Below are 22,131 nucleotides of genomic sequence, written 5' to 3' on the forward strand. Positions count from 1 at the left end.
GATGACAGGGAGCAGCTGGGATGTTTCTCTCCCCTCCGTGGGTAGGGGGATTTTGGTGGTCCCAGGGCCCGGCGTTGTTGACTGGAAGGTGGATTGCGGGGCTTGGCCGGGTGCAGGGTCGTGAGGGCAGCGCAGTGCCAGAGGGCACGGTGGTACTTACTCAGCCAGTAACGTACACGGAGTCTCTGGTAAAACAAACGGCTGGATGGACGAGTCCCACAGACGGCTGCGACGGTCACTCCCGGTAGGTTGGCGGTAACTGTCTCTCCCTGCACCGGTGTTGTGTTCTCGGCCCCGATGGCTTCGCAGCGATATATTTGCCGGAGAAGCCCCTTTTGCCCGCAGGCGCTGGCCCTGGGAACTCTAGCTGTGGCGGTAGCTGTATTTCCCTTTAGCATGGTAGTGCCCGCTCATTACTAGTTACGAGTACAGAGCACCCGAGCATGGCAGTGCCCGCTCATCACTAGTTATGAGTACTGAGCACCTGAGCATGGTAGTGCCCGCTCATCACTAGTTATGAGTACTGAGCACCTGAGCATGGTAGTGCCCGCTCATCACTAGTTATGAGTACTGAGCACCTGAGCATGGTAGTGCCCGCTCATCACTAGTTACCAGTACTGAGCACCCGAACATACATGACTTATGATAAAGAAGCTGAACCAGAAACAATTTGCAAACCTGTTTCGTTGTGTTGCTCCTCTTCAGTGCAAAGCAGGAGATCTGATTTGGCTGGGTGAAAGTCCTCTGTGGATCTAAGGAATGGCAGGATGTGTAACATTTCTCCTTGCAGACTTGGCGCTCTCTGCAGGGAGAACAGTTCCCCTTTAGACCCGCCAGTCAGAGGCCTCTCTCTCAGCCAAATCAGATCACATACTTTGCACTGAGGAGGGGCAACACAACAAAACATGCCTCTGAAAATCAAGTTTATGTTTTGGCTTCTTATCATAAGTCATGCGGCAGGGCTCGTTAAAGGGTCCACATCAACCATTAGGATTGCCTAAACGCAAGAAGGGGGAGGTGTTGGGGGCGGCGAGCGACAACTGCTTAGTACATTTGTTATTTGTCATTCAGCCATTATAAAGCAGGACGGCGTCCGACACCCCGAGTCGTGAAGACACAAACAGCGACAACATCTCAGTTTTTTAAAATAATTTTATTCCAGTATAATTAACTGTAAAAAATACAGAAAATATAATTTTGACAATTGCATTGATATGAAATCCACCGGATGTTCAGGAGCGGCGGGCGGTGCTGGTGGTGGGAGGGGTCGGAGGGGGGGGCAGGAGACACCGCTTCCGGTCCTGGCACCTCGCGGCAGACAACATCTGAATGCAATCCAAGGCATGAAAAATAAAAATTCCAGTTTACAATTTAAAGAAAACAAAAAGTAACGCAGCACTTACGAAACAAGAGCAAATATTCACCAGGAATGTTATCCGGGATTGGCGGCCCCCTGTGAGGATGGCGCCGGAGGGAGGATGGGGGAGCGTCTGTCCTGTCTCCTACCTATAATGACCGCCCTACTCATAAGGGATTGGGGCGGGGGGGATCTGATAAGAAGACGCCTCCCATGAGGCGCAGGGTTTGGCAACACATTTTTTTTTTCCCTTTTTGAAAGGTCCGAGGACGAGCGATTATGTGCGGCCCCCGCCGGACCCTAACCGTGTATGGCTGCCCTTAACAGTGAGCGAGATGACGGCACCGGACTGTGTCGGGAGCGAAAGATACCGAATGATACTGATCCTCTCTGTACATTATTATGGGATGTGTGTGGGGGAGGGGAAAGAGTAAGGGGGGGGGAGAGAGAGGAGGAAACTGTCTCACGGGATTTACAGCAGCCACATAGATCTGGCTCATTGACTTCTGCAGGGGGGAGTGTTGTGGGCGTGCTCTGTATCCTGTGCAGAGGTCACTGTGCAGGGAGTGAGGGAGGTGTGCTGTGACATCATCTACTGTAAATGACATTACCTATAGTTGAAATTGGAGCGGCTACCACCTCATTGTGACATTTTAGCACCATCTTTGAGTTTATATATTGCTAAAGTCTATAAAAATAGAAGTTATGGGAGACGTACACCAGCAGAATAGTGAGTGCAGCTCTGGAGTATAATACAGGATGTACCTCAGGATCAGTAATGTAATGTATGTACACAGTGACTGTACCAGCAGAATAGTGAGTGCAGCTCTGGAGTATAATACAGGATGTACCTCAGGATCAGTAATGTAATGTATGTACACAGTGACTGCACCAGCAGAATAGTGAGTGCAGCTCTGGAGTATATTACAGGCTGTAACTCAGGATCTGAAATGTAATGTAAGTAAGGAGTGACTGCACCAGCAGAATAGTGAGTGCAGCTCTGGAGCATAATACAGAGATACCTCAGGATCAGTACAGGATAAGTAATGTAGTGTATGTACACAGTGACTGCACCAACAGCATCGTGAGTGCAGCTCTGGAGTATAATACAGGATGTAACTCAGGATCAGTAATGTAATGTATGTACACAGTGACTGCACCAGCAGAATAGTGAGTGCAGCTCTGGAGTATAATACAGGATGTAACTCAGGATCAGTAATGTAATGTATGTACACAGTGACTGCACCAGCAGAATAGTGAGTGCAGCTCTGGAGTATAATACAGGATGTAACTCAGGATCAGTAATGTAATGTATGTACACAGTGACTGCACCAGCAGAATAGTGAGTGCAGCTCTGGAGGATAATAAAATGTATATGTTTAAAAAAAAAGAGACACATAAATTACAGAGTGCCAGAACAGAAGGCTCTTTAAGGGCAGCCATAGATCTCATGATTCTTGTTCGTGAGTAATTAAACCCCCCCAAATTGATTTAGGAGGGTCTTAAATCTATGATTAGCTTGATTTCTACGAGACCCCCACTATTGCCAATTCAAGCAAAAGTAAATTGCCAGGTCCGCACCACTCTTGCTTTCCCTTTGTGGTTACGGCTGCATGATACATTCTTTGGTGACCCTATGGTTTTGCTTCAGCTGCCACGGATGATGAAGACCCCAATAAAGCGTACCCATCAATAAGAGTGACACTTAAACCTCTCCACAGGCGGCTGCAGACACACGCGTAATGTGCAGACTGCGGGGGTCGGCTCTCGGTGGCTGCAGTTGTATTGTGTTCTCTTAGAAATTAAAGTGAATGAAAACCTGCAGCTGCATCTCCCTCCTCTCCCCCTTATCAATTTACTTTTCATGTGCCAAGATAGGTACGCTTTACAAGGTTGCCCACGTGATCATGAAACGTTACTGTAAGATTAGAGAAGGAACGTACCGAGTTTCTTGGCAGGCGGAAATATTGGCAAGCAACGCGGAAACGGCTGACGAACAACCACCGGCAAATAACTGCAAAACACAACATCTAAAAAACGGCAGATAGGAAGAAAAACCGGACAGCTCTATACACCAGATACACGCGCCATTTCTTTCCCGGCCTCTTCGTGTTAAACTGCGAGGAGCTCAGACGTCCGTCTCCTCCTGACCGGGGGGGGGATGTACAGAAGTCTCCCGACGCACGTTTTTCCCTTACACATCCCCTCCCTGTGTCCTCCACGGCGGTTTCTAAAAATTACTTTCAGAACCATTTTCCTTTTCCAGTTTTTTTGTTTTGGTTTTTTTTTTAAATAGCTTTTTTAATTTTTCTATTAAATATAAAAAAAATATGGCCAAACCACACTGAGGCATGCAGCTCCGGAGCTCAGAGTGACGTTAAATAAAGTATATACATTATCTAGTGCTCACAGGAAGGATTAATAGGGGCGCACGGACATTTCTGCTTAGGAGTGATAAGATTTTTTGGTCCACAGATGAGGGATTAAACAAATACTCCAGTCGCACCCAGAGCTGCAATCGGAATTCTGCACCAATCCTGGCTTCCACAGAGCTGCAATCGGAATTCTGCCTATGGAGAGCCCCATGGTACCCCCGAAACTGCAGTATCGGATGGGACTGGAGTAAAAGACGCTAGTAAAATATATATATGTTATCTCAGATAGTAATGAGTAAGGCTCTGCAAGGTGTAGTTTAGGTGTCACATTTTGCCTCGGAGGAAAAAAAAAAAAAAAAAAAAAAAAAAAAAAGGACACCATTATTTTGGCAGTGCTTAAAATATAAATTAGGAAGGGGGAGACCAGGAGAATCTCGCTTTACGGTCTGTCCGGATTAATGCTAAACGATTTAAGTAGAGAGCAAATGAAGGGTAAAGCATGGAGGTGTGTGGGTTGTGATGTCACAGAGTGAAGGGGCGGAGCTTTGTATGGCGGATCAGTGATGTCACTGCCCATCCGGGCTTTTGTTTTAATGCTGTGAAGGGGGAGGGGATTATTTTTTTCCCCCCCTCCAGAAAATAAAGTATAATACAAAATAAATATGAAATGAAGAGGAAGGAAAAAAAAAAAAAAAAAAAAAAAAATATGAGCTCCCATGCGCTACTAGCAACAGGCGGCATCTGCGGAGCCGCGTGTCAGGGACTGACGGCACGAATCTGGGCGCGAATGTCAGGGGAAAATCTGCACATGTAGCAGAGCCGAGCGTGCAAATAACATACGAGATCTGCAACTTCAGACGTGCTGCACTTTAATCCTCTTATTTCCAGGAGGTGCAATAGGAGGACTGGAGAAGAGAAGAGAAAACAGGGTAACTGTTTGGTCTTCTCTAGTCCTTCTATTGCTCCTCCTGGAAATAAGGGGGAAAAAAAACTGGGTCTTCGTACTGACCCGGTCCACACAATATAAGCCCAAACACAACCGTCATTTTATTCCAGGAGGAACTACAGAGGAGTGTCGGCAGGTCACCTTTAAATAAGGGGGGCACATAAAATCCTATGTAGGTCAAGCATGGCACACTCCGCTCTGCTACATCTGTAGGTGCACTATATGGCACTAATATTCTCTCCCTGGGCAGCAGCGGTAAGAATAAAGCCCTGGAATGTGTATACAGGGGGGGCGCGGACCCTCCGGCCCGGATATATACATATAGGCCAGCGAGGTCAAGCGACGGAGGGAAGAAACCCGACAAAAAACACCGGCGGACACAAAGAACTCACGGCCGCAGGGTCCACGGGTGACGCTGGTGAAGGCACCTAGAACCGTTTGCTGTACATTCGAGGGTCCGGTGAACCTGTCTCCACCGCGGCCCCTGCCGCACGGTAACACACACGATACACATCTCTATAGTCACATGCATTGGTCCCGGGTGTGAGCGACAATCATGGCGTGTCGCGGGAAAAAAAAAAAAAAGTCTTATGGAAAAGAAAAATAAGAGAGTCTGTGATGGAATATACATCTCTGTCCCGGGCGGGAGAGTCAGCAGTTCTTCCGGATGTCGGCGTACACCACTGTTTCGGATTTGTTGATCTGGCTGCCGGGTTTTCCCGAGTGATCCAGTTGAGCGTATATTACTGGTCCCTAAAAAAACAGAAGAGAACCAAGTTATTTGAGATATTGCTGCCCGCCGTATGGGAGTCCCCCGGGACAGAGACATCACTGCCCGCCATATGGGAGTCCCCCGGGCCGGAGACATCACTGCCCGCCGTATGGGAGTCCCCCGGGACAGAGACATCACTGCCTGCCGTATGGGAGTCCCCCGGGACAGAGACATCACTGCCCGCCGTATGGGAGTCCCCGGGCCGGAGACATCACTGCCTGCCGTATGGGAGTCCCCCAGGCCGGAGACATCACTGCCCGCCGTATGGGAGTCCCCCAGGCCGGAGACATCACTGCCCGCCGTATGGGAGTCCCCCAGGCCGGAGACATCACTGCCCGCCGTATGGGAGTCCCCCAGGCCGGAGACAACACTGCCCGCCGTATGGGAGACCCCAGGCCGGAGACAACACTGCCCGCCGTATGGGAGGTCCCGAGGTCAGAGACATCACTGCCCGCCGTATGGAGGTCCCCAGGTCAGAGACATCACTGCCCGCCGTATGGAGGTCCCCAGGTCAGAGACATCACTGCCCGCCATATGGAGGTCCCCAGGTCAGAGACATCACTGCCCGCCATATGGAGGTCCCCAGGTCAGAGACATCACTGCCCGCCGTATGGGAGTCCCCGGGTCAGAGACATCACTGCCCGCCGTATGGGAGTCCCCCGGGCCGGAGACATCACTGCCCGCCGTATGGGAGTCCCCCAGGCCTGAGACAACACTGCCCGCCGTATGGGAGTCCCCCGGGCCGGACACATCACTGCCCGCCATGTGGAGGTCCCCAGGTCAGAGACATCACTGCCCGCCGTATGGGAGTCCCCGGGTCAGAGACCTCACTGCCCGCCGTATGGGAGTCCCCGGTTCAGAGACATCACTGCCCGCCGTATGGGAGTCCCCCGGGCCGGAGACATCACTGCCCGCCGTATGGGAGTCCCCGGGTCGGAGACATCACTGCCTGCCGTATGGGAGTCCCCCAGGCCTGAGACAACACTGCCCGCCGTATGGGAGTCCCCCGGGCCGGAGACATCACTGCCCGCCATATGGAGGTCCCCACGTCAGAGACATCACTGCCCGCCGTATGGGAGTCCCCGGGTCAGAGACATCACTGCCCGCCCTATGGGAGTCCCCCGGGCCGGAGACATCACTGCCCGCCGTATGGGAGTCCCCCGGGCCGGAGACATCACTCCCCGCCGTATGGGAGTCCCCCAGGCCTGAGACAACACTGCCCGCCGTATGGGAGTCCCCCGGGTCGGACACATCACTGCCCGCCGTGTGGAGGTCCCCAGGTCAGAGACATCACTGCCCGCCGTATGGGAGTCCCCGGGTCAGAGACATCACTGCCCGCCGTATGGGAGTCCCCCGGGCCGGAGACATCACTGCACGCCGTATGGGAGTCTCCAAGCCGGATACAACACTGCCTGCCGTATGGGAGTCCCCGGGCCAGAGACATCCCTGCCCGCCGTATGGGAGTCTACGGGGCCAGAGAGTCCTCATCAAAGGGGTACTCCCATCTTAGTGATTCATTTAATGATGGCTGGAGTAATAGAGCGGCATCTCCTTCACAGCAGCGCTCTCCGCTCTGAGGGGAGGCTGTACCCAGTCACATTCACTGAATGGATCACCACCACAGCCGGCTGGAAATATCCCTCTGCAGAGGAGGAACCGAAGTAGCGTTGGGGTCCCTCCATTAATTGGATCAGTTGGGGGTGGGGGGGGGAAGGGATGGAAATCCAACCCTACAAAAGTGTCCAATCACTTAAGGGCCGCTCAGACACCACCTGAGCGGGGAAGGCGGAGTCTGATGCGGTAAAATACCGCTACAATGTACAAAGCAGATTGTAACCGACAAATACAGTCTGCTTTCTATATTGTAGCGGTATTTTCCCGCAGACTCCGCCTTCCCCGCGCAGGTGTATGATATCATTTGACATTCTCACTCCGCCCTCAGCAAAGTGATGCATTATGGGACATAAAAAAAAAAGAATAATGGAATAGAATGTATCAATCCCTTATTTTTTTTATGTGCACATACCACCACCTCCAACCACACCACCTTCCCCAGGGTATAATACAATTAATTTTATTTTTTAAGACCTTCAGGGCCTAAAATAATTAAGATTGTGTAACCCTTTAAAGAAATAAGCAATTTGATCCCTTTATAACCCCAAAGCTCTGCTCCAGCAGCGAGAAAACATTTTTTTTAAATTGTATCTGAAAGTGCACTGGGGTGTGACGGCGCACTTACAGCTTCTCTGCCCTGCGCAGTCTTACTCTTGGGTTTGTTTGGGCTCCTACAGATGAGGGTTTGCTTTTTGCAAGTCTTTTAAAGTGTCTTAAAGTGTCGATCCCTTGTTAACTCGGTGTTACGCTATAGCAGTGAGAAATTATTTTTTGAGGTTGTATCTGGAAGTGCATTGGGGTGTGACGGCGCACTTACAGCTTCTCAGGACTGCACAGAGTCTTACTCTTGGGTTTGTTTGGGTTTCTACAGATAAGGGGTTTTTCTTTCCATGTGGATCTTTTAAAGTGTTGATCCCTTTGCTAACCTGGAGTTCTGCTACAACAAAGAAAAATAATTTGTTAAAGATGTATGTGGAAGTGCATTGTGCTGTGACGGTGCACTTACAGCTTCTCAGCCTCGCGCTGTATTTGCTGCCCAGTAGCATCCTTCGCTGGCTGATTAACATGTCGTTGGCGCTGATATGAGGCCAATGACACGTCAATCAGCCAGTGGAGGAAGCTGCTCGGTAGGAAATAAAGTGTGAGGCCGAGAAGCTGTAAGTGCACCGTCACACCCCAATGCACTTGCAGATACAACTTCAAAAAGTGATTTTTCTTTGCTGTAGCAGAGCTCTGGGTTAAGAAACAGATCAACACTGAAGAAAAGAAAAACCCTTATCTGTAGGAGCCGAAGCAAACCCAAGACCCCCAAATATGCTCACCCTCCGCTCCTCTTACTGTCTATAAGACTGCTGTAACAAGCAGAGCACACAGTGAAGTCCTGGGCAGGAGCCTCCACACACGGGATTAATGATCCCTATGATGACCTCCTCGTGTCAGTCGTCTTACTGTGGGGGCAGATAAAGGATTGTTCCTCCCGTATATTTGGATGTCGCGGCCCGTTGCGTACCGTGTAGTAATTTTGCTGTTAGTTGTAACTCCTTTATTCTTTTTGCTCAACCCAAAAATAATCTCTGACAGCGGTGACATTTACATCAGCTCGGAGGTGTCGGAATAATGTGAAGCGCTCCCCGTGCACAAATAGCACAAAGTCGCGGGAGGTGTCGTCCTTCGGCAGTCTCGAAAATTAACGCGAAAAGTGACAAAACCACAGCTCTAAAGTGGAGGAGCGCAATAGGGGATATAAAAGCTCCGGCTCTGCGGTGACGTCACAGCTTCAAGCCTGCTGTTTTTCCGCTGTGTAAGAAAATGATGCACGTTCTCTTGGTCACGGCTCTTGCTCCCTAGCCCCTTGTTGTCCCACTCGCTGTTCGTCCCCCTGGCACCCTCGCTCACCCCAAGTCGCTCGCCCCCAGTCCCTCGCGCCTCTCTCCCTCGCTCGCCCCCAGTCCCTCGCACCTCTCTCTCTCCCGCTCGCCCCCCAGTCCCTCGCGTCTCTCTCCCGCTCGCACCCCAGTCCCTCGCGCCTCTCTCCCGCTCGCACCCCAGTCCCTCGCGCCTCTCTCCCGCTCGCCCCCCCAGTCCCTCGCGCCTCTCTCCCGCTCGCCCCCCAGTCCCTCGCGCCTCTCTCCCGCTCGCCCCCCCAGTCCCTCGCGCCTCTCTCCCGCTCGCCCCCCAGTCCCTCGCGCCTCTCTCCCGCTCGCCCCCAGTCCCTCGCGCCTCTCTCCCGCTCGCCCCCAGTCCCTCGCGCCTCTCTCCCGCTCGCCCCCAGTCCCTCGCGCCTCTCTCTCCCCCAGTCCCTCGCCTCTCTCGCTCGCCCCCCCCCCCCAGGCCGTCGTGTCTCTCACTCGCCCCCCCAGGCCGTCGTGTCTCTCGCTAGCCCCCCCCAGGCCCTCGCCTCTCTCGCTAGCCCCCCCAGGCCCTCGTCTCTCTCGCTCGCCCCCCCAGGCCCTCGCCTCTCTCGCCCCCCCCAGGCCCTCGTCTCTCTCGCTCGCCCCCCCCCCCCAGGCCGTCGTGTCTCTCACTCGCCCCCCCAGGCCCTCGCCCTCTCGCTCGCCCCCCCCCAGGCCCTCGTCTCTCTCGCTCGCCCCCCCCAGGCCCTCGTCTCTCTCGCTCGCCCCCCCCCCCAGGCCCTCGTCTCTCTCGCTCGCCCCCCCCCCCAGGCCCTCGTCTCTCTCGCTCGCCCCCCCCCCCAGGCCCTCGTCTCTCTCGCTCGCCCCCCCCCCAGGCCCTCGTCTCTCTCGCTCGCCCCCCCCCCAGGCCCTCGTCTCTCTCGCTCGCCCCCCCCCCCAGGCCCTCGTCTCTCTCGCTCGCCCCCCCCCCAGGCCCTCGTCTCTCTCGCTCGCCCCCCCCCCCAGGCCCTCGTCTCTCTCGCTCGCCCCCCCCCCCAGGCCCTCGTCTCTCTCGCTCGCCCCCCCCCCCCAGGCCCTCGTCTCTCTCGCTCGCCCCCCCCCCCCAGGCCCTCGTCTCTCTCGCTCGCCCCCCCCCCCCCCAGGCCCTCGTCTCTCTCGCTCGCCCCCCCCAGGCCCTCGTCTCTCTCGCTCGCCCCCCCCCCCCCCAGGCCCTCGTCTCTCTCGCTCGCCCCCCCAGGCCCTCGTCTCTCTCGCTCGCCCCCCCAGGCCCTCGTCTCTCTCGCTCGCCCCCCCCAGGCCCTCGTCTCTCTCGCTCGCCCCCCCCCAGGCCCTCGTCTCTCTCGCTCGCCCCCCCCCAGGCCCTCGTCTCTCTCGCTCGCCCCCCCCCAGGCCCTCGTCTCTCTCGCTCGCCCCCCCCCAGGCCCTCGTCTCTCTCGCTCGCCCCCCCCCCAGGCCGTCGTGTCTCTCGCTCACTCGCTTACCCCCCAGGACGTCGTCTCTCTCGCTCACTTCGCTTACCCCCCAGGACGTCGTCTCTCTCCTGCTCGCCCCCTGTCCCTCGTTTCTCTCACTCTCTTTTCTCTCTATTAAAGCAACTGATCTAGCAATAACGATTTCAGGATCCTGGTCCAGTGGTCGCATCGTTGGTCTGTGGATGCCGGACAGAGCCTCCTCTTCTGATTACGAGGCCCAGCAACGTCCTTACGCTTCAGGGTGACTCACAGATGATGTTGGTGCCGGCAGGTAGGAGGTGGTTTGGAGGGCACTGATCCAATCTACTAGTTAATATCTGTAATACCACTTTAAGTGACGTTGTAAAGGACGGACAGGTCCATGGAGAGCAGGGTCCACATCTGTTGGCAAACATTAAGCTTTGCCCGTCGTGGACAATTCCTTTAAAAACACAATGAACAGCAGGACCCCCCCCCCCCCCTTGCTCCCAAAGCTGAAGAAAACCATAGCGCAGACAGACGAGCGACACTCAGCATTTACCTGAACGGTTCCAGAGGGGGCGCTGGTTACCAAAGCCTCAGTGTCAGAGGGAGACCGGCATGGCGGCTGCTTAACGGGGGACATCAAGCTTTCCGTCTGGCCGCTGTCCCCGCTGCTAGCAAGCCACGGAACGGTGGAACGTGCGCAGGTGCAAATGAAGCCGGACAATAAGGAAAAAATGGCAGAACGGTAGAAATGATGACGAAGACAAATAAGAAAAAAAAAAAAAAAAAAGGCAGAAAAATAGAAAGAAGGGGGAAAAAAAAAAGACAAAACAAAAAACACAAAACAAAATGATGAAATAATGAGGAATGTGCAACAACAACAAAACAAACACAAAAATCACAAAAAAATGGCGTCTAACAGGACTAGGGGGGTGTAACACAACACAGGGGGGCACTCAACACCGGACGTGGAAAACGATGTAAGCACTACACACAGCGGCACCGACAGAGCGAAGGCCCCCGGTAATGAATAGGGTTCCCTACACAGAACGAGGGCCCCCGGTCATGAATGAGGACCACTAGACAGAACGAGGGCCCCCGGTCATGAATGAGGACCACTAGACAGAACGAAAGCCCCCGGTAATGAGTGAGGACCACTGGACAGAACGAGGGTCCCCTATAATGAATGGGCACCCCCGGTAATGAATGAGGACCCCTGGTCATGAATAATGATCACTAGACAGAACAAGGGCCCTCAGTAATGAGTAAAGGCCCCTAGACAGAACGAAGGCCCCCGGTCATGAATGAAGACCCCTAGTCAGTACGAGGGTCCCCAATAATGAATGAGGGCCCCATGTCATGAATGAGGACCACTAGACAGAACGAGGGCCCCCGGTAATGATTGAGGTCCCCTACACAGATCACAGAACGAGGGCCCCCAGTAATGAGTAAGGGCCCCTAGACAGAACGAAGGCCCCCGGTCATGAATGAGGACCACTAGACAAAACTAGGGTCCCTGGTAATGAATGAGGGCCCCTACACAGAACGAGGGCCCCCGGTAATGAATGACGGCCCCTGGTCATGCATGATGACCACTAGGAAGAACGAGGACCCCCCAGTCATGAATGAGGAAGCAAAACTAACAGTGAATGTCCAGAGTAAGAAGGTATAAACTGCCCCTCTCCCCCCGGGTTGCGTCTTGCACTAGAACCTGACCCCCATTGACACTTTCTTACCCAGGACTGTCCCTTTAATGGCGATTCCCAATTATTTACATCTATATAAAAGCGGAATCTTGTGCTGCCGCCTATACGCTCGTCACCCCCCAGAGCTGAATTCACAGTGGCGCTTTATGCCGCTTTCACACACTGCCGTTCACCGTCTGAGTCTGGACCGGACGTCAGTCTCCTGACACCTCATTGGGATAAATGAGGGATGAGGAGACCTGCGGCCGGTCCAGACAACGCTGCCCGTGCTCAGACCGCAAAAGCTTATCTCACAATGTGATCAGCTGTAATCTGTTGGCTCGGATCGTTGCTTTATCGTACCCTGCTTGCTGACTGTCTCCAATGGATTGGAGACTTTCTAGAATATGTCCTTGTGCTGCGTTTCTGTAAGTGACTATCTTAGGGGAATGTCCTTAGTGGCGCCCTCATCCGCGCTTTTTTGTGAATTCTGGTCCCCGGCATCTTCTGAGCAAATCACAGGACAAGTGAGGAGCTTCTCAGGAACTGCAGGTGAGCATTAGATTGGGCTCCTCACTGCCGCAGCCTCCGACACTTATCACTACGGACCATGTACTAGATGCAAAGCAGGAAACAGGTGGAAAGGAGACATGCGGAGATAAGAGCAGCACACCGGGGGGGGGGGGGGGGTGCATGGAGCAATTACAGGCAAGCAAACACATAGAATACATAAGTACCAGCCTGCGGAGCAGTTACCATGAGAGAAATACAGCAGCTACAAGGCCTGAATCCACCGTCTACGTCGTGTATGGGCTCTGGAAGGGAGAGCGAGAGAGCGGCATTGTGCGGAGGAGGAGGAGGAGGAGGAAAGGTCCGGGGATCATGCACCGTCCATCAGCACCGAGGGTCAGACGTGTTTAGTGGAGGAAGAAAGAAGTAAAAAGACCCCCGAATCACCAAGCCATGCAATCCCCCCAGATTAATCCGAGCGGTCGTTCATGCAGGGTACATGTCCGGGTCACTGGCCCCCTATATTAGATACCTGACATCGGTGCCCGGGACACGGCTCCTACAATCATACGGACTGACCCTGGACCTATGGGACTTGTGCGACCACGAATGGGGTCTCATGACGTTCTCAAAAAAAAACAAAAAAAAAAAAACCTTCCTAAAAAAAGATGGCTGCTCACTTTTTTTTTTTTCGGGGGGTTGGGGGGGGGGGGGGCAGCCATGTTTTTCAAATCTCGAAAGACCCCTTTTAACCTTGGCTGATAGCGGTAGGTCTGTATTTAAAGCCACCGGTGGTGAGAAAAATGGGAGCAATTTGGGTTCTCCATAAAGGGGACACCCCCCTCCCCCCGTGTGCGCCAATCTACAAATGTCCATACGAGGCACCCGTAGGACAACCCCTTTAAGACCAACATTCCAGGTCAATCTCATTTTCGGCATTGGATTTATAGGGTCGTCCACTATAGACCTTGTTAGGCTGGGCCCATCTGACGCGAGTGCATCGGATGCGATCTCCTAGCTCCCGCTGTGCTGCGAGTGTAAGCCGAGTGTCATGCCACTATGATCCGATCCGGTCATCAGAGCACAGCTGAGGAGGAGAGGGAGGGATTAATCCCCCTATCTCCTCCATTATCAGCCTGTGCGTATATCGCACTGCACTCCGGTGTCATCTGAGTGCAGTGCGATGTTTCTCTCGCACCCACAGACTTGAATGGGTCCAAGTGAATACGGATCAGATTCCAACCACAGCATGCTGCGATTGTGTTCTTGATCCAATTAGGGCTGAAAAAAATAATCGCAGATGGGAACGGCCCCATAGAGTAACATGGGTCCAGGTGGAATGCAATTTTCTTTATCGCATTCCACTTGTGTGCCCTAGGCCTTAGAAGAAAACTATCGATGGCGATCAGAATCGCACATGTGACATGTGTATTTGAAGAAGAGGACACATGCACAATATCTGAGGATTTTGAGAAATGCGCGAGTCGTAACCACATTGGCGCCGCTCGCTTCCGGGAACGGGTTCTGGACGTCATCAGATAGTTATCCTATTAAGAATGTATATTAAAAGGGATAGATGATAAATGTGTGACCTCTGTGGGACCCCGCGAAGGCCCCTGTGTGAATGGAGCAGTAATGAGCAAGTGCCACCACCGCACATGCTCACTATCGCTCTAGTCACACAAGACAAATTGGGACCTCCAGTTTTTGTTTTTTTTAGGGGGGGGGGGGGGTCTGGGAGGTCCCAGGGGACATTTTTTAGCCCCCTAACGACCCACAATCAAACATTTTTCATCTTTAAAAAAGAATTCATAACTCCAGGATGATTTGATAGCGGGCAGCGTGCCACACACATACCAGGGATCATTCTGTGTACAGTTTCCTGGCACAGTGCCACTCCCGAGCAGAAGGCTGGCAGGCACGACGACTCCTTCCCCAGCACCTGGACGGGAGTGTCTCTGCACGGGGAACAAGCCCCCAAGATCGGCAAGTAAGGGCACATCCTTGCGATGTTTTTCTTCCCGCTGCCCTCCTTCCTTTGCTCCCTTTACAGGAAACCCACACAAAACAATACAAAAGGCCGATCTGACACCGCAAAATTGTCATGCAAACCACTTCTGCAAAAAAAAAAAAAAAAAACCCAAAAGCACTGACTGGCGATGGGCTCATCTTTCCCCTGGCAAAGGGCACTCAGAATATAATCAGGGAGGTAAAACCTTGTGTACTGCAGAAACAGCACAATAATAAGTCACATAATAATAATAAAATTATTATTTATATATAATAAAATGTGTATTATATATATATATATATATCTACTTTAATAATTTAATAATTAGTAATTTAATATTAATTATATAATATATACATTTTATGATATACATTATATAATATTTATATAATATATATAATATATATATATATATATAATATATATATATATATAATATATATATAATATATATATATATATATATAATATATATATATATATATATAATATATATATAATATATATATATATATATATATATATATATATATATATATATATATATATATATATATATATATATATATATATATATATATATATATATACACACATACATACACATATACATATATATACATATATATACACATACACACATATACATACATATATATATATACACACACACACACACACATATGCATACATGTATACACACACACACACACACACACACACACACACACGTCTTATATACAGGCAGTGGCAGGGACTCACCCGGTGTAATTCTGTTTAGTCCTTTTCTTTTTGGTGATGACCACTGCAAACACAATGATGGCGATGACGAGCAGGCCGCCGATAGCCGCGCAGATCATGCCAACCAGAAAGGGGACATTGGACACGGGGAGATTATCTGGAAGACGAGAGACACATCTTTAACCCCTTAACGACCACAGTTAGTAAAATTACGTTCCAAGCAGTCAGTGTAATCGCCGCCGGTTGTGGCGGGTATCATCGCACATGTCAGCTGATTAGAACAGCTGACATGTGTGCCTCGCAAGCACAAGTGGATCTGCGTTCCACCCGTGCATGTAACCACTTAAAAGGTCACCAATCACCAGGATTTTCGTATATTACCTAAAGCCAGTGCTATACTGGCACTATCAGGCTGATTCTATACATACCTGTAGAGGTCAGCTCGGATGTATAGGTTTTGAAATAAAGTAAAAGTTTATAAAATCGTCAGTTTCTTGAGTGACAGCAGCTGGGGGAGTATTCAGAGTTATCCCCTCCCCCTGTTAGAATTAGCATAAGTATTATACAATCGACCTAGCAGGACCTGTGGTGAGGTCATACCCATGTGACCAAAAGGGGTGGGGCCTCAGCCAACAAAATGTTGCCTCCTGATATCAGCTTCGTTGGCTGAGGTCCCGCCGCTTCTGGTCACATGGGTATGACCTCACCACAGAAGGGGCGGGGCATCACACCCACACATCAGTTTTACCATATAGTGAACACTGAATAAAATACCCCTAAAAACAATATTTTTTTTGCAATTTTTCCTTTACGCTATATGGTAAAACTTATGGTTTCGTTTAAAAGTACAACTTATCCCGCACAAAAAAAGCCCTCATATGGCAAGATTGACGGAAAAAAAATAAATAAAAATCGGCCGGGGTGAAAAGGTTAAAGAGGCAAAATCTTGCAAAGTCTCCTAAAAAAAAAAAAAACAAAACAAAAACACAACGCCCTCACCCTTCTCCACGACCCGCAGCTTTATCTGCTTGGGGGAATTGAGAATATCGGGAGGATTCATGACGGAGCAGCTGTAGGTGCCGTTGTCCTTGAAGGTGATCTTATCGATCCTGATAGACACGTCCTTGTTATTGATGTCTCCGGCCCAGGTCACCCGATCTTTAAAACGTGCCAGACCTCCTTGGAACTCCTTCCCACTGATGAAGTAGAAAATCTACAAAAAAAAAAAAAAAAGTGGACAGAAATATCAGAACTGAACTCGGGAAACTTTGTACCTGCTCCTTACTGTAGATTCTAACTTCAAACTTACAGGAGGTTGTCTTGGGCCGCGCTAGGAGGGGGGTTCTCTTGGGCCGCTCTAGGTGGGGGATTCTCTTGGGCCGCTCTAGGTGGGGGATTCTCTTGGGCCGCTCTAGGAGGGGGGTTCTCTTGGGCCGCTCTAGGAGGGGGGTTCTCTTGGGCCGCTCTAGGAGGGGGGTTCTCTTGGGCCGCTCTAGGAGGGGGGTTCTCTTGGGCCGCTCTAGGAGGGGGGTTCTCTTGGGCCGCTCTAGGAGGGGGGTTCTCTTGGGCCGCTCTAGGTGGGGGATTCTCTTGGGCCGCTCTAGGAGGGGGGTTCTCTTGGGCCGCTCTAGGAGGGGGGTTCTCTTGGGCCGCTCTAGGAGGGGGGTTCTCTTGGGCCGCTCTAGGAGGGGGGTTCTCTTGGGCCGCTCTAGGAGGGGGGTTCTCTTGGGCCGCTCTAGGAGGGGGGTTCTCTTGGGCCGCTCTAGGTGGGGGATTCTCTTGGGCCGCTCTAGGAGGGGGGTTCTCTTGGGCCGCTCTAGGAGGGGGGTTCTCTTGGGCCGCTCTAGGAGGGGGGTTCTCTTGGGCCGCTCTAGGAGGGGGGGTTCTCTTGGGCCGCTCTAGGAGGGGGGGGTTCTCTTGGGCCGCTCTAGGAGGGGGGGTTCTCTTGGGCCGCTCTAGGAGGGGGGTTCTCTTGGGCCGCTCTAGGAGGGGGGGTTCTCTTGGGCCGCTCTAGGAGGGGGGTTCTCTTGGGCCGCTCTAGGAGGGGGGTTCTCTTGGGCCGCTCTAGGAGGGGGGTTCTCTTGGGCCGCTCTAGGAGGGGGGTTCTCTTGGGCCGCTCTAGGAGGGGGGTTCTCTTGGGCCGCTCTAGGAGGGGGGGGTTCTCTTGGGCCGCTCTAGGAGGGGGGGTTCTCTTGGGCCGCTCTAGGAGGGGGGTTCTCTTGGGCCGCTCTAGGAGGGGGGGTTCTCTTGGGCCGCTCTAGGAGGGGGGTTCTCTTGGGCCGCTCTAGGAGGGGGGGGTTCTCTTGGGCCGCTCTAGGAGGGGGGGTTCTCTTGGGCCGCTAGCATCTGCATAAGAAGGTGAATGGCACGGACAATGTTACATCAGCGTCGGGAAGTGTGCGTGAGGGTTGGGTGTCGTGTGCCTGTCGTATACATTAGGCTATGATATGTGGGTGATAGCTGGGGTCCGGCAGAGGGGGAGACGTCATCACCTCCCAATATAACACTCAACTAAAGAAAAAGAGCAAAATTGTCTGAACTGATCAACCATCACAAAGGGGGGGTGGGGGGGGTAGTGAAATGCTAAATTACAGCGCCCATGCCCCTAGGGGCATCTGATAGTCACATGCACAATCCAGGCAGCCCTATTAGGAAGGTTTTTATTTTTGCTGCGTTCCGATTGGCTCTCAGGTTCCATCCTGGGCGCTAAAAAAGAGGCACAATCCAATCGAGTCTACTAGAAAAAATTTTCCTACCACGCCGCCGGCTGCGGTGGAGCCTTCCTCTATATACGTCCACGTGATGGAGGTTGTGACGCTCGTCACCTCTGTAGACTTGAAGGTGCAGGGTAATCTTGCGTACGTGCCGTTCTCCACGAATAATTCGTTTGGTGCGTAGACTTCCAACGCCCCCGCATAATGCACTGAGGGAAGAGCAAGGAAGGAAACACTCAATGCAATAGCCACAAAAGTAGAACGTTCTCTACATACACGATTCCAGGACTGGGCTGTCAAAAACAGCAGCAAGCGGGGCTTGGCTCCAATCGCTGCCACTACAGGCAGACGTCAGCTATATAACACCTGGACCCGGCTTGGGAAGGGGTTTCAGAGAGTGTTAATGCACCCATTAAGGGTTTTATGGAGGGGTGGGGTTACCTATGGTCTATGCTTTGTAAAGGCAGACGTGTCGCCTCCTGCAGCTCCATCTCCCTCCTGGGAGAGGATCAGGACGCCAGCAGAAAACTTCACAATCTGCTTCCAAGAAGGCGGCGCGCAGAGTGTACGTGGCTGGCAGGCTACGAAAATGGACAGGCCGACTGTACTAACCCCCTCCATCTGTAGAGCGCACCTCCAGGTATGGAGCATATCCAGCGTGCAGTTACCTTACACCTGACTGCGGGGGCTCAAGGAGGTAGCATCCGAGTCATAAAAAAGCCCACCACTATGTGCGGGGGTCCGGCCACCCCCACCATGCAGAAAACAACATTACACATGTAGACATTAGCAGCGAATGTGACGTCACAGCTACAAAACGTCACCACGGAGGACATTGCCTTTAAGAGCGGCCTTAAAGGGACCCCACAAGACGTCCGGACAAATGAAAAGGTAAAAACGCTGATGTAATTCCCCCCCCGAGTTTTGTGAAAGCCGCCTGCGATGTACATAATGGAGATTTTCCTCTGGTTGCCATGGTTACAGCCAGGGCCATTATATATGTATACGGTTTTATTACTGTCTACGCTAGGTGCAGATCTTTACAAATATAAAACTGTAACAGGAGATACCTCACAAGGAAGGGCCTTTTATTTTTTTTTTATTCCTAAATAAAATGCACATACAAGAAAGAAATGTAATGGAGACAGTCAAGGCTGGAAATGTAGCCATGGCAACCAAATGGGAAAACCTCCATGCTTTACACTGTAGGCTGCATCCATAATAAATAAAAAACAAAAACAAACATACACTCATACATACTAATATATTATATATATACACATATACATATACATACACACACACACACACACCTAAATAAGTGCAGCTCTGGAGTATAATACAGGAGATAACTCAGGATCAGTAATGTAATGTATGTACACAGTGACTGCACCAGCAGAATAGTGAGTGCAGCTCTGGAGTATAATACAGGAGGTAACTCAGGATCAGTAATGTAATGTATGTACACAGCGACTGCACCAGCAGAATAGTGAGTGCAGCTCTGGAGTATAATACAGGAGGTAACTCAGGATCAGTAATGTAATGTATGTACACAGCGACTGCACCAGCAGAATAGTGAGTGCAGCTCTGGAGTATAATACAGGAGGTAACTCAGGATCAGTAATGTAATGTATGGACACAGTGACTGCACCAGCAGAATAGTGAGTGCAGCTCTGGAATATAATACAGGAGGTAACTCAGGATCAGTAATGTAATGTATGTACACAGTGACTGCACCAGCAGAATAGTGAGTGCAGCTCTGAAGTATAATACAGGAGGTAACTCAGGATCAGTAATGTAATGTATGTACACAGTGACTGCACCAGCAGAATAGTGAGTGCAGCTCTGAAGTATAATACAGGAGGTAACTCAGGATCAGTAATGTATGTGCACAGTGACTGCACCAGCAGAATAGTGAGTGCAGCTCTGGAGTGCAAGAAAAGATAGCACTCATTGGCTTCTGTAGAGGACATACCTTTCCTGTGTATTACCCTGACTGTCCTATGATTATGATGCTGTGTAATGTGTATTTTCTCCTGCGGTTGCTCTTCAGGGATCCTCGGGATTTGCTGCCAGATTCCATCACATTTTACAGCCGATTGTTCAGAAACCTTTTCATCAAAAAAATGAGACTATCCAAAGTTGACATCTTTAATTCTGTCCTATTTCCATATGTAAATGCGCACTGTGGGATTTTCTTCTAGGAACTGATTCCTGTAAGGATTGCTTCTGGAGGTTTATTATGGGATGGAGCGACGCTGGCATTTCCCTCCTGTAACTCATTAGACAGCGACATCTCGCCAGCATTCAGCAAAGGATTGCATGAAATACAGAACAAACATAAAAAGGAAAGCGTCTGAGTAAGCCAGCCTCTGCAGATCGGTCACCTCTGCCAGGAACGAGCGGCCGCACACAGGGCAGTGAATCACAGCCGGGCAGCGCTCCTCTACAGACATCATTGATGATTTTGGTGGCATTCGGTCCCTTCTATGGACCCTGTCCCGGGTTTCGTCACACCCTGCAGCAGCTTCAGAGTACAGGCTGCAGTAAACTCCTGACACCAGAGGGGGCAGTGCTGCTGTCACTACTGGGGAATACAGAAAGAGTGGACTCAGGAGTAGTAATGGGCGGACCCGGACTGTAAAAGTCATTCCGGGTGTTTGATCCGGATCCAGCACTCGAGACGTTAAAAAAAAAAAAGAAAAAAAAAAAAAAAAATGAAGCGAGCGCTTCATAATTTACCGAGGGTCCGGCGCAGCTGTGAACTGCTCAAGCCTCCCTGGGCCGCTCATTATTGCTCATACATATGCGCTGCTTTCCCCGCCCACTAGCCGTCCTAGCATCTGTGATTGGTTGCAGTCAGATACGCCCCCAGCCTGTGTGACAGCGCCTGGCTGCAACCAATGACAAGTGCTGTGTGGGTCAGAACCATGATTCATGTAGCAGGGGGTTTCATGATGAGCAGAGGAGGACACATAGCGGACGCAGCTAATCCTGAGCCTCTTGCTTTGTGAATCATGAAGCAGGCGGCCCTGGATGAGCAGAGGAGGACACAATCTCAGAGGCAGAGATCCGCTCATCCCTCCCCTCATCTAGGGGTCTTACCCCCAGACCCCGGCTTCTATTATAAACAACTCCATGCCCACGTGGACTTAGAAAAAGAATATTTATTCGAAACCAGGCTGCATTGTGAACACGCCCCCCCCCGATCACATGACAAATGACATCATACCTGGAAGGAGCCCGTACATTCTAGCATCTACCTTTATTTTTAGTACACGATCTAGTCGCACGCAGCTCCGGAAGTGAATGTGCGACCTGGAAGCAGTGGCCCGCCATGACACATAGCTCCATTGTGTACACCGCTTGCGCTCCTATCCCCCTATCCCTTCCACCAACATTTTTAATTTTTGTTCCCATAGACTAAAATGGGGACCGGATTCCAGAGCGGAACCGGATTTTTTTTTTTTTTTTTAAATTAGCATGGACCCGCTGGTCTCCGTTTCCTGCAAGTTTGCCCAGTTCTACTCAGGAAACATTGCCAAGGAGGTCCTGATATAGGAGCTCTGTGACTACTGCTCTCCGCTGACTTCGTGCACCGAGGCTCTGTTCTCAAGATCCCACATCAATAAGCAAGAAAGGTCCCAGATTAGACAAGCCCTTTAAACATTGTGTGATACATCTCCCAGGATGCAAACTCACAGAGAAAATGCAGCTGCATCCCCCTCCTCCCTACAATTGGGGTCATCGCACGACAGCTGCAGCCCTGTGTAACGGTTCCCCGTTGGCTTCTGCTGTTGTGACAGAGGCAGGAGTCACGATTCGTGGCCACAGATGGAAAAACCACAGGCATGAATAGCCGGTCAGATCTCCATGAATCATGAGGGGCCGGGCAGGTGATTGGCAGCCTGTGCTGGGAGTTGTAGTGTCACAGTTAGGCTAATCTGCAGATAACCGGCTGATATACACGGGCGATTATAAACCGCTGCGGTCAATTACCAGAGTCAGAGGATCCAGGCCCCATGAACAAACCGAGACTCAGTGATCTAAGCGAAACCGCACGAGATAAGATGCACAATCGCGTGAAGCCGTCCATTAATCTTCCTGCTCCTCATTC

General features: G+C 51.4%; 1 protein-coding gene across 2 annotated transcripts in view; it reads right to left on the bottom strand.

The window, feature by feature from the left end:
• Positions 1-1,134: 1,134 nt before the first annotated feature.
• The window catches only part of MPZL1 (myelin protein zero like 1), a 31,865-nt gene continuing 10,868 nt past the window's right edge, over positions 1,135-22,131 (bottom strand). Inside the window, exons 2-6 of one of the 2 annotated variants that reach the window (XM_075334908.1) lie at positions 18,057-18,223; positions 16,300-16,513; positions 15,322-15,457; positions 10,910-11,021; positions 1,135-5,431 (exon numbers count right to left, since the gene is read on the bottom strand). In XM_075334908.1, coding sequence (XP_075191023.1) covers positions 5,330-5,431; positions 10,910-11,021; positions 15,322-15,457; positions 16,300-16,513; positions 18,057-18,223 — 731 coding nt within the window. In that variant the 3' untranslated portion in view covers positions 1,135-5,329. Of the gene's footprint in view, positions 5,432-10,909; positions 11,025-15,321; positions 15,458-16,299; positions 16,514-18,056; positions 18,224-22,131 lie in introns of both variants that reach the window. The other variant, XM_075334907.1, reaches the window with a different exon arrangement.

This window comes from Anomaloglossus baeobatrachus, chromosome 2 (genome assembly GCF_048569485.1).
Source record: "Anomaloglossus baeobatrachus isolate aAnoBae1 chromosome 2, aAnoBae1.hap1, whole genome shotgun sequence".
Taxonomy (NCBI): domain Eukaryota; kingdom Metazoa; phylum Chordata; class Amphibia; order Anura; family Aromobatidae; genus Anomaloglossus; species Anomaloglossus baeobatrachus.